Source organism: Oryx dammah, unplaced genomic scaffold (genome assembly GCF_014754425.2).
Source record: "Oryx dammah isolate SB20612 unplaced genomic scaffold, SCBI_Odam_1.1 HiC_scaffold_18, whole genome shotgun sequence".
Taxonomy (NCBI): Eukaryota; Metazoa; Chordata; class Mammalia; order Artiodactyla; family Bovidae; genus Oryx; species Oryx dammah.
Window position 1 is genome coordinate 106,841,603 of NW_024070202.1, and position 12,468 is coordinate 106,854,070.

Consider the following 12,468-nt stretch of genomic DNA (forward strand, 5'->3'; position numbering starts at 1 on the left):
TTTTGATTTCCATGATAATTAGTGATGTTAAAATATCTTTAAATATATCTGTCAGCTATTTCTATGTTAGATCTCTAGACTTATTTATCCTCATAAATATGTCTTCTTTGGAAAAATCTCTACTCGACTTCTGCCGTTTTAAAAAACCAGGCTGTTTGCTGTCCTTACTATTTATTTGTGGGAGTTCTTTGTATATTTTGGATAGCAATACTTTATTAGATATATAGTTTATCAATTTTGTAGGCATTGACTTGGATCTTCATATTGCTTTGGGTGGTATTGACATTTTAACAATATTAATTCTTCTAAGACATGAACATGAGATATCTTTCAATTTAGGTATGTCTTATTAACTTTTTTCTTCAATATTTATAATTTTTAGCATACACATCATTTTTCTTCTTGGTTAAATTTATTCCTAAGTATTCTTTTTCACGTGGGATTTTTTTTCCTTTGATTTCCTTTTTGGATGGAGTGATGTTGCAACAATGCCAGTAAGTTTTGTTTGTTGATTTGCATCCTGCAATTTACTGAACTCATTTTATTTATAGCAATGTTTTGGTAGAGTCTAGGGTTTTCTGCATAAGATTATATCATTTTCAAACAGAGATAATTTTACTTCTTTCTGGTTAGGATACCTTTTATTCCTTTTTCTTGTCTGATTGCTCTTGTTAATATTTCTAGTATCGAATAGAGATGAGAATGGACATCCTTGCCTTGTTCTGAATCTTAGAGAAAAAACTAAGTTTTTCCACATTGTTTATGACATTAGCTGTGGGCTTTTTATAAATGGCCTTTATTGTGTTCAGCAAGTTTCCTTTTATACCTGTTTTGTTGAGAGTTTTAATCATGAATGGCTATTAGACTTGGCCAGGTGCTTTCTCTGCATCTTTCATTCTGCCGGTGTGATGTGCCATGTTGATTGATTTGGATATGTTGAACTATCCTTGCATTCCATAGCTAAATCCCACTTGATTGTTGTATATAATCCTTTTCATGTATTTTTGAATTTTTGTTTGCTGTTTATTAAGAATTTTTGCATATATGTTCTTCAAAGATGTTGGTATCATTGTTTGACTTTGGTATCAGTATCGTGCTAGCCTGATAAAATGAATTTGGAAGTATTCTGTAGAGACAAGACACAGAAAGTGCTCACTGATTTAGCGACTATGCAACAACAAAGGAGCAAAAGGTACCTGGGAAAAATGTTTAAGTAGCCAGAGTCGTAGCAAATACTGAGAGGAGAACACAGACAAACTTATATAGGAGAAAGCGCTAAATAAAGCTGACACTCAGCTATGGTCATTGTTCAACACTGGCTTCCAGGAAGTAGATATTTCTCAGACGGGTCATGATTGAGGAAAGCAAAGTGAGGGGTAGTAATGAAAGTACCCTGATGTAGCAGAAATGAAGGAATTGTTTAAAGGGGCAATCAGGTTGTGAGAAGAACATTAGGAAAGATGTTTGTAAAAATCTATGTGTCTAAATCATGAATAAGAAGGGCATTTATTGAACTGCTTGTTTTGTCCTTTAAGAGTGGAAGCATGAACACCTTTCTTCACCTTTCTGCTCAGAAACCCTGGCCTGACATCTATGTGGGTTCAGATAAGAGGCAAGAAGCTCTGCCTCTCCTCTCAATCTCTCTCGCTGCCTTTATCTCCTGTTTTCTCTTGTTTTCTCCACTGAGAAGAAAGGAAATTAAAAATATGCAGGCATGGAGGAAGAGTAAGAATGAGTCAGTGCTTCAGACATGGTAAAAAACTATTTCTGTTGTTCAGAATTGACCTTAAAACATATTAGACCTACTGAAAAAGTGCTGCTAAGAAAAGAAAACAAAGTGGAAACTATTCTAATGTGTATCTACAAGAATCCATACCTTCTCTGCCTTGAACAGTAAGAAAGGGTCCTTAGCCATATGCTTTCCTTTCTTTCTTATATTGAGAAAGCCTAAACATTCATAACCTTCCTTGTTTTCTTTTAAGCCAATATAAAAATGGTAGATTATCAATAATAGTTAGTTGAAGAGAAAAAATAAGACAAGGCCCAACTACAATTCTCTTATCTGTCTCATCCCACTAAAGGCTAAGAGACCAGAGTCTAGTAAAAACACCGAAAGGAAGAAAAAGTCCTCAGAATATCCCACTAAGCCCTAAGATTCATTAAATGTTGCCTACAGTTTTATTTTTTAAAACATCTATGTCTGAATCTATAGAGATATGAGGAAAGTCACATCTGTTACTTTATTTACCCCCAGGCGGAGGTCATGTTACTACTACTTGTCATACTACTATAGAACTACTACCAGTAACAATTCACAAGTACTTTCTCCAGAAGTTTCCTTCATTTGAGCTTAAATGTATTCTGAGTTGTGTAAGTCTGTTTCATAAATAGAAGTTTGTCACTAAACCAAGATCACATAGCTGCTAAATAAAATTAGGTTTCAAACCTAGGTTCACTGATTTCAGATCTTTCTGTAAGTCTCTCTCTATTCCCAATATTTCCTTTTATAATAGATTTATCCAGTTCATCATGATGGGTCTAGCTGACATGTCTAATGCAGGCTTTAAAAAAAAATTCAAACCAAGATTTTCTTCATTGTTTATCATTTTATCCATCACTGTCACCTACCATCCTTTCCATATCCTAGAATCTATTGTAAACTGTTTAAGATATGGAGTTCTTAAAATTGCTCTGTGGTTCTCTTCAGACTTTAACTGAATCTCCCAGGGACCACATCATATTCTTCTAAACGCACTGGGCTGTCTCTGATACAGAGTAGATATAATATGTATCAGTATAAAGCCTGTCATCTTGACCCATAAATGATCTGGAACATCTAAGGCTGGTTAATTTCATACAGTATGTATTGATAAAAAATTATTTTTATGATTCTTTGACTGAATATTGAAGGCAAAAGGAGAAGGGTGCATCTGAGAAATGATATGGTTAGATAGCATCATCAAACGGAGAAGGCAATGGCACCCCACTCCAGTACTCTTGCCTGAAAAATCCCATGGATGGAGGATCCTGGTAGGCTGCAGTCCATGGGGTCGCTAAGAGTCAGACATGACTGAGGGACTTCACTTTCACTTTTCACTTTCATGCATTAGAGAAGGAAATGGCAACCCACTCCAGTGTTCTTGCCTGGAGAATCCCGGGGATGGGGGAGCCTGGTGGGCTGCCGTCTATGGGGTTGCACAGAGTTGGACACGACTGAAGCAACTTAGCAGCAGCAGCAGCAGCAGCAGCAGCAGCAGCAGCAGCAGCAGATCAATGGACATCACTTTGAGCAGCTCCGGGAGGTAGTGAAGCCTGGTGTATTGTGGTCCATGGGGTTGCAAAAAATCAGACATGACTTAGCAACTGAACAACGAAAATGGTTCTTTGATTCAACAGCTTCTATTATTTCTGAGTCTCTGCAGGTTAATAACCTCACATCTTTTAATGGGAGCAGATAACCAGACTTGGGTGAGAGAATTCATTCTCCTTGGCCTGTCCAGTGACTGGGACACTCAGGTCGCTCTCTTTGTCCTGTTCTTGGTTATGTACCTGCTGACCCTGCTGGGGAACGTCCTCATTGTTCTTCTGATCAGACTGGACAGCCGACTCCACACTCCCATGTATTTCTTTCTCACCAACCTCTCCCTTGTTGATGTCTCCTATGCCACAAGCATCGTTCCTCAGATGCTGGTGCATTTTCTTGCGGGACATAAGGGGATCCCGTACGTGAGCTGTGCAGCCCAGTTATTCTTCTCCCTGGGCCTGGGTGGGATTGAGTTTGTTCTCCTGGCCGTGATGGCCTATGACCGCTATGTGGCTGTGTGCGACCCCCTGAGGTACTCGGTCATCATGCATGGAGGGCTCTGTGCTGGGCTGGCCATCACATCCTGGGTCAGTGGCTCTCTCAACTCTCTCGTTCATACTGCCATCACCTTTCAGTTGCCTATGTGCACAAACAAGTATATCGATCACATATCCTGTGAAATCCTAGCTGTGGTCAGGCTGGCCTGTGTCGACACCTCCTCCAATGAGATCTCAGTAATGGTTTCTAGCATTGTCTTGCTGGTGACACCTTTCTGCCTGGTCCTCCTGTCCTACATCAAGATCATCTCCACCATCCTAAAGATCCAGTCCACAGAGGGGAGAACGAAAGCCTTCCACACCTGCGTCTCTCACCTCACAGTGGTTGTCCTGTGCTATGGCATGGCCATTTTCACTTACATCCAGCCCAATCCCAGCCCTTCTGTGCTTCAGGAGAAGCTGATCTCTGTCTTCTATGCCATTTTGACACCCATGCTGAACCCCATGATTTACAGTGTAAGGAATAAGGAGGTGAAGAGAGCTTGGCAGAAACTACTAGGACAATTATTTGGATTATTGTCGAAACTGGCAACCTGATGAATCATGAGCATCACTTGGAGAAAGGAGCTTTGCCTGTGTGTTCTCTTACCCATCTCAGATATGAAGCCTTATAACTGCATTGCCTTGGCAACCAGGAAGGAGATGATAAAACATGTGCTTGTGATGTTGGGTAGGAGGCTGAGTGATTGGATTGGGTGTGGGATGTGGGGGTGTTTTTATGTCACAGCAGGATGTTCAGAGACAGTAAGCAGTGCTGAAATAGAACTTTCCACTGTTATCCACTCAGTATCCATTCATATGACCCTGGAATATTGGAAGAAAATATTTATTGTTTTGATAGGAACATGAAAAAGTGTTGCAATTATGGACCCATTCTTGGATTTTACCTTGGAATACTGAATTATTCAACCACATTTTAAGGAGGTCATCTCATTTCCACTGGGAACAAAATGAATTTTCATGTTTGAACACTCAAAACATTATGGGCCATATATAGTCACATTTATTAATTGTGTGAGCCACTGTCTTAAGGAGCATGTTGCTATCAACTCTGATTGAAATTTTTTTGCACAGCCTATTGTGGATGTACAGTCTCTGTGTGAGTAATGGAAATAAATGAGAGGAGAAACATCAACTAAAGTTCTTTTTTTACTGTGATAAAGATACAATCGATTACTTGTGATTGATATTATTTAAGAAAAATAGGAAACAGCTACTGCTAAATAGCATATGAATAATTTGGTAAGGAAACAATTGTATATATTGGGTACCTTTCAAAAGGTAAAATTGTAATTTGTGAAAATTCAGCAAACCTTTATTTGAACTTTTGGAAAAAAAATAAGCAAATAAACAGGAAGATAAATGAATACAATGTTAAGACACAGTTAATCTAAGGAAAGTAGTTTCCTTGAATAAGCCAATGAAAGACTATACAGCTTTAATATGGATTTTGTACTATAAGGATAGGTCAGTCTGCTGTACAGATGTTATTCTCAAGTCTCCATATTAAAGGTGTTCTTGTACTCCCCTCTGCACACCTCACACACAAAGACACAAACCCCTACTTAAATCTTAACCCTCTATTTAAATCCCCTCTGTAAATCTTGTGAGCTGGCACTGCCTGTGAGTGCAGCTTGTCTCTGAGGATAAACCTAAACAAGGGATTAGGTAAGAGAGGAGATAAAGAATATGATAATAGAGGGTCTTCTCACTCTCTTCAAGGAGTCTAAAAGAAAGACTTTCCTTTTCTTTTTTGTCTCATTATTAAGTTAGTTGCTTAGTTTTTGGTTGACTTGCATTTCGGCAGTGGTGATCAGTTGAGGGATTTCCATTGGCACCTATTCTTCTCTGTGAAACAAGATGGATCACTCATGGCTGAGAGTGCAGAGGAAGGAGGAAGAGATGAAGGTGTGAGATGTGAGAATGGTGAAGGTTAACAGCCCACAGTGGGCTACAGACAAGTGTGCCTCTTTCACTTGTGGCCACCACTCTCTGCCTCAAGTATCTTTAAATTTCATCTCAGTATCTTCAATTACAAGGTCACAAAGGTCACATTTTTCCTCTAATTTGACCACCTTTATTCTCAGCCCTCTCAAAGTTACTACATATGATCATTTTGTGGACACTGACTTTGTTGAAGACAATACTATAGGCATTGTATGGTATCAAAGTTGTGTTTAGATATGGCCACTTGTTGTTGTTCACTGGCTAAATTGTGTCCAACTCTTTGCAACCCCATGGACCACAGCAGCCAGGCTTCCCTGTCCTTTACAGTCTCCTGAAGTTTGCTCAAATTCATGTCCATTGAGTCGATGATGCTATCTAACTATCTCATCCTGTTGTCCCCTTCTTTTGCATTCCATCTTTCCCCACATCAGGGTCTTTTCAAATGAGTTAACTTTTCGCATCAGGTGGCCAAAGTACTGGAGCTTCAGTTTTAGCATTAGTCCTTCCAATGAATATTCAGAGTTGACTTCCTTTAGGATTGATTGGCTTGATCTCCTTGTAGTCCAAGGGACTTTCTCTTGTCTTCTCTAACACCACAATTCAAAAGCATCAGTTCTTCAATGTTCAGCCTTTGTTATGTCCAACTCTCACATCCATACATGACTATTGGAAAAACCATAGCTTTGGATACATACACCTTTGTTGGCAAAGTGATGTCTCTTCTTTTTAATACTCTGTCTAGGGTTGTCATAACTTCCCTTCTAAGGAACAAGCATCTTTTAATTTCAAGACTGCAGTCACCATTCACAGTGATTTTGGAGCCCAAGAAAATAAAATCTGTGACTGTTTCATCTATTTGCCATGAAGTGATGGAACTGGATGCCAAAATATTAGTTGTTTAAATGTTGAGTTTCAAGCCAACTTTTTCACTTTCCTCTTTCACCCTCATCAAAAGACTTTTTAATTCCTCTTCACTTTTTGCCATCAGAGTTGTATCATCTGCATATCTGAGGTTGTTTATATTTCTCCCAGAAATCAGGATTCCAGATTCTGATCCATTCAGCTGGGCATTTCACATGATGTACTCTGTATAGAAGTTAAATAAGAGGGTGACGATATATAGCCTTGCCATACTCCTTTCCCAGTTTGGAACCAGTCCCTTGTTGCATGTCTGTTCTAATTGTTGCTTCTTGACCTGCATACAGGCTTCTCAGGAGACAGGTAAGGTGGTCTAGTAGTTCCATCTCTTTAATAATTTTCCACAGTTTGTTATGATCCACATAGTGAAGAGCTTTAGTGTAGTCAAAGATTGAGTCAATGAGATATGGCCACTACCTCAGGAAGTATACAGTCTTCTAGGGCAGGTGTTGGAAAACTCTTTCTGTATTAGGCCAGATAGAAAATTGTCAAGGTTTTCTGGGTCATACATTCTACATTACAGCTAATTCAGCTCTCCCATAATAGCACTAAATAGCCATAGATAATGTATAAAAAAATAAATGTTGCTGGTACCAATAAGTCTAAATATAGGGACACTGAAATTGGAATTTTATATAATTTTTACATTATAAAATCTTCTTTTTAAAAACCATTTAAAAATATAAAAAAATTCTTTTCCCATGGACCATACAAAAACAGTGGCAGGCCAAGTTTGACCTATGGGCAATAGTTTGCCACAATATAAGGGAAATGGAACAAAATTGCAACACAAGGTATACACATAAAGAGCACTGATATAAAAAGGAAAAAGGGATTCTTTCAGCATGTGGACTGAGGTCATGATGATGAAGAGAAAATGAAGTAGTTCTCACTTCAGTTTGCATTTCAGAAAGCATCTCATTTCTCATCATCATTTAGGTTCATTTGCCCAAGATCTAAGGACTCCAAACTGATGGGTGAATGCAGGACACAAATCACATATTAGCATCATTCTTAGATATCTGCTGAATATGAAATGAATAATTTATATTACTTCTTAGCCCTAGAAACATTTAACCACAGTGATAGGTCTTCTGGGGACACAAGCTTCCGCTTTCACTCTGTACTATCCGTTATTGTGATATCTGGGACCATCAAGCTCTCCCTTATTCTTCCCACTAAAATTCAGCTTTTGAGGGCTAATCCTACTATATAAAATATAGATCCTATAAAATATACACATCCAAGTGGTGTCTTGCCAGAGTGATGTGGTTTGGTTGTCCTTCTAGCATCAAATTTGGGTTAAGCTACTTTCAGCAAAATCTGATCCTCGGTACCATGAGATTTTTTTCCCATTTCATGGAAATTATCACTGTATGCATGCTATTGCCTGACTTCTTTGAGTCTTCTACATAGTCCTCATCAAAGTATAGCAGGATAACAAAACAAGAAGTGTGATCCTGGACAAGTTATAAAACCTCTCTAAGAATCAGCTCTCTTTTTCATAAGTTGCAAAGAATAATAAGCTCCTTGTGAGAAGTTTGAGAGGATTCAATGAAATATTATATGTAAAGTACTTAGTAAAATGACTAAGGATAAAGAATGATTAGAGAAAAGAAATTTCATATAGATTTGGTGGGCATATAATTAATTGGAACATCTGTTTTTACAAAACTGACGATATTAGCTAAAGCTGGACACACACATAATCTGTGATATAGCAATTCCACTACTGGGAAACAGAAATGAGGACATTTGTGGGACAAAAGATGAGAGTGTGTGTATGTGAATGTTCATAGGAGTGTTCTTATTAACAGCAGCAAAGCAGAAACAAACTAAATGTCTATCAATGGGATGGATATCAGATTTGAGATGCTTTCAGTGGGTAGTAACTTTTTGAAGTATTTTCAGAATGAGGGCAGATTTCTAGATACAAAAATGCATAATTTGACAATGCCCAGTTAAAAGGAACCCCCCCCAATAGTAAGGCAAAATGGGGAAAGGTCCCATGAAATAGCTGCATCAGTTCTGAAGATAGTATATGATTATAGCCCATGTATAATTTAGAACCTTGTTACAGGAGATATTGCTCAAAGATATCTGAGCAATCCATGAATAATGGGACACTTTGGTTCAAATAGTCTCAATCTAGTCATGGGCAAATTTTAACTTCTTTAAAGTGAAACTTCACCAAAGACAGGAGAATGTCTCCAGGGGAACCAGGGATTCAGATTCTCCTCTCTCTTCTGGCTCATTAAAAAATTATTCTCACTTGTAAATTCTTTAAAAGCAGGTAAGAGTTTAAGGTGAGAGAATTACCTATAGAGAAAGAGCAAAAACAACAGAAACCTAACAAGCACAGGATAATTGGCCTGCAGAGATTTTGTCTCTGAGGGAAAAGAAGATCCCACATCTTGCCCAGCCCAACTCTTCCTGGGGCAATGCTGGCCTCTTGTCCTGGAGGTAGGGCAGTCGTGATCAGAGGCTCTCCATTGGGTTCTTGGGATTATGGTCAAGAAGCAATGATTTCCTTAACACATAGCTTCTTTCTAGGCTCATGTGACAGTTGGGTTGAGTTTGGTTAGCATAGAGATAAAGGTCACATTTGAACAATTTGTTGTAAGAAAATACATTTGAATAGCCAAACTGGCGAGAAATTTCTCTTGAACACCTCTGAGAAATGAAGTACCTAGCATAGGGCTTTTATTGCATTCATGGAATCATTGAACATAAGTCACTATAGGCTGTTTTCCCTCTGTCACATTGCACCCCCAGCACCTGTACACTGCTGGAAATCTGGACCAGAGGACAGGTTTGTGTTAACCAGCTCATTCTTAAACAGTGATGGTCAGAAGGTGGTAACTTCAGCTGGATAACTGGCTTTAAACTTTCTGTCGCTCCAAGCAGTGTAGGTATGCATTAGGAAGTAGGAATCAGGTGGGGATAGCAACTTAGCCCGTTAACATTTGGGAGAAATCTCAAGCTTTCTGCCAGCTTCTTTTTTGAGAAGAACATTTCGTTAGGGAGATTGAATCGCAGTTCTAGGAAGGAAAGGTGGTTCAGGAATGCTGTTTGTTTTATTGTTATTGTCACTTATAACACCACCACCTTATTTTTGAAAGTCTGTTTTTAACTTTTACTTATGTATCATATTTTCAAAAGTTTTAATCATTTTACTTGTTTTGGTGTTGAATCTTTATTTTTGATTTAAAAATTATTCTTTTTACCACTGATGTCATATCCTAATTCTATCACTCTTCCTACTTCCCTCACTCCAATGAATTGGGACAGATTTGAACGTATGCTGTGTTTAGACGGATGAAGAAGCTACAGCTAGACTCCCAAATCCATGGGTTCCACATCTGTGCATTCACCAACCATGGACTGAAAATATTAAAAATAATTCTAGAAAGTTATCAAAAGCAAAACTTGAATTTGCTGCATACTGGCAACTATTTACATCACATTTACTTTGTATTAGATATTATAAGTAATCTAGAGATGATTTAAAGTGTACAGGAGCATGTGTGTGGGTTATATGCAATAACAGACCACTTTATATAAGGGAGCTGAACATTCATGGATTTTGGTGTTCACTGGAGTCCTGGAACCAATCCCATGGATACTGAGGGGCAAGAGTAGGTAATGATAGTTGGACTGGGAAATGCAAGTTCATTGACAAAGCAGTTCATTCACCCCAGGGCATGGCACTTTAAAAACATGAAGATGATACAGAAACATGACATGCTAACAATGAGTGTTTCTATTTGTATCAATAAATTGCTGAGCCTTTAAGGGGAATTACTGACCCAAGAACAAGGATTACTATATTTTCTTTGTCAAGCCCTTAACTATTATTTGTTTTTAAGAGGTGAAAGCCTCAAAACCACAAGAGATTATCATCAGATTTTTTAACAAAGTCTCATTATTTGGTTCCTGAGAATACCTTAAATAATCATCAGCTACCTCCTGGATTGTTTTGTTTTGTTTTTCTTTTAGCCCTCTCCCAGAGAACTTGTGCTACATGAACTGTTTTGTGTGTTATAGCAGGATTAAAGACTACCTCATGTACCTTTCTAGAAATATTATCTATTAAAATGTTATATGTACATGGTCACATGCCCCTGACAGGTCTCAGATTTTCCCCTTTGAAGTCACTTACCTCTCTCTGGTACCTGAGGTCTTCACCAGTGATAATTTCATATTCCAACTTTTCCCGTTTTACTGGGGATAAAAAGGTAGGTTTCCTCTTTCTTTTATAGAAATATTACAAAGTGACTTGCTAATTGGAAGCTCTAGAGTAAATTCTAAAGAATTAAAGAACATTTTGCACTTTTATTGCCTCCTCTTATAACTTACATAAATTATCTCTTGAAGTGGGAATGGTTTATCAAGCTTAATTCATTCATAGACAATAGAAAGATTATCAAATGCAAATTTCCATAGACCCTTCTCTGCTGGATGGCACCTTTGGCATCTTATTTATCTGCAGTTATCGGCCCTGACTGTCATGAATACCCTCAAAACAAAGTATGATTTTCATCACATATTCAATGACCCTCTCTGATCACAGGCAGCAAGCAGGTAACATTTTCCTGGGATAGCTGTGCTTACATTTCACTTTCTGTACCCAACGGAGAAAATAATTTGAGGGGCAGAGCATGTGGAAAATCTAGAGTGGGCTTTGTTCGGTCTGTGAGGTTCCTGGAAGTCACTTGTGATTTGAATAAGGCCCAAGTAAGATTACTAAGCGTTCCAGAGATAATACTCAAGCTCTTGTACTTTTTGAAGTACTAATACATCAGCAGGATTAGAAAGTTTGAGGATGGTATTGAGCAGAGTAGGCTATTACTTTCTGGCCATGTTAGGCACAGTAGAGGGAGCATAGCATTAGGATGAGAAAAGAGAATTTTCTAAGGCACAGGGAACAGTCACGTATTTCAGATGGAGATACAAGTAAAGAGGGTTAAAGGAAAGAGGTAATCATTAGTCATTTTACTGAGTTAACTTTAATTTTTCCATTACATTTTGCAGTCTCCAAACCACAACAATCCCTATCCAGAATATATAGAAATAGAATTGGAACGAATGTGCAACCAGTTTCCCCTTATCGTTTAGTTAATAGGCTAGCACATGTGCAACTATCTGAGCTTTTATCACTAAGGAAGATGGTTAATGCATCTTTGTTTCTTGACAGTCATCCTCTGTTGTTGACCCCATGCACTGCGGTTCTTTCAAGGGAGGAGAAATACAATATAGAAGATTCTTCCCCCTTATTCTCTCGACCAGATAAAAGACAAATAGGTAAAGTTTTCTCAAAACTGAGTCTGATTACTCAGGTCTTCGTTTTTCATTTCACTGAACTGGAGATGTAATTTTTGACAATTTTTAGCTCCTAAAAACTATTTTATATTTGCTACCTTCTAACTTATAACCCCCAATTTTTTATTTTAAAAGGGTGGAAATTTAATATCTCATCTTCACAATCAAAGAATCCAGAAATAAAAAAAGTGATTAAAACCATTCAATATGGATTTTGAGATCATAAGAAGGAAAAACTGGTATTTAACAAAGAAGTAAATAAACTCCATAGTTAGGAGTTGGCTTTAAAGAAAAAAATCACATTTTACAGTTAACATTTTTAACTCAATTATCTAAGCATTTTAATGAAAATCTTCCCACTTAAGGAATGAGAAGAGTTTTCTATTTTCCTTGGATCTGAGCCATATCATGCATTCTACG

At 37.8% G+C, this 12,468-nt stretch overlaps 1 protein-coding gene across 1 annotated transcript; it reads left to right on the top strand.

Moving 5' to 3' along the window:
• Positions 1-3,444: 3,444 nt before the first annotated feature.
• On the top strand, positions 3,445-4,398 carry LOC120877716 (olfactory receptor-like protein OLF3). The gene has a single exon (XM_040260072.1). The coding sequence runs from the start codon at positions 3,445-3,447 to the stop codon at positions 4,396-4,398; it is 954 nt and encodes a 317-aa protein (XP_040116006.1).
• The last annotated feature ends 8,070 nt before the right edge of the window (positions 4,399-12,468 follow it).

What these genes read in the sequence shown, in the direction of transcription:
- LOC120877716 (XM_040260072.1), top strand. Translation starts at nt 3,445, where the DNA reads ATGGGAGCAGATAACCAGACTTGGGTGAGAGAATTCATTCTCCTTGGC.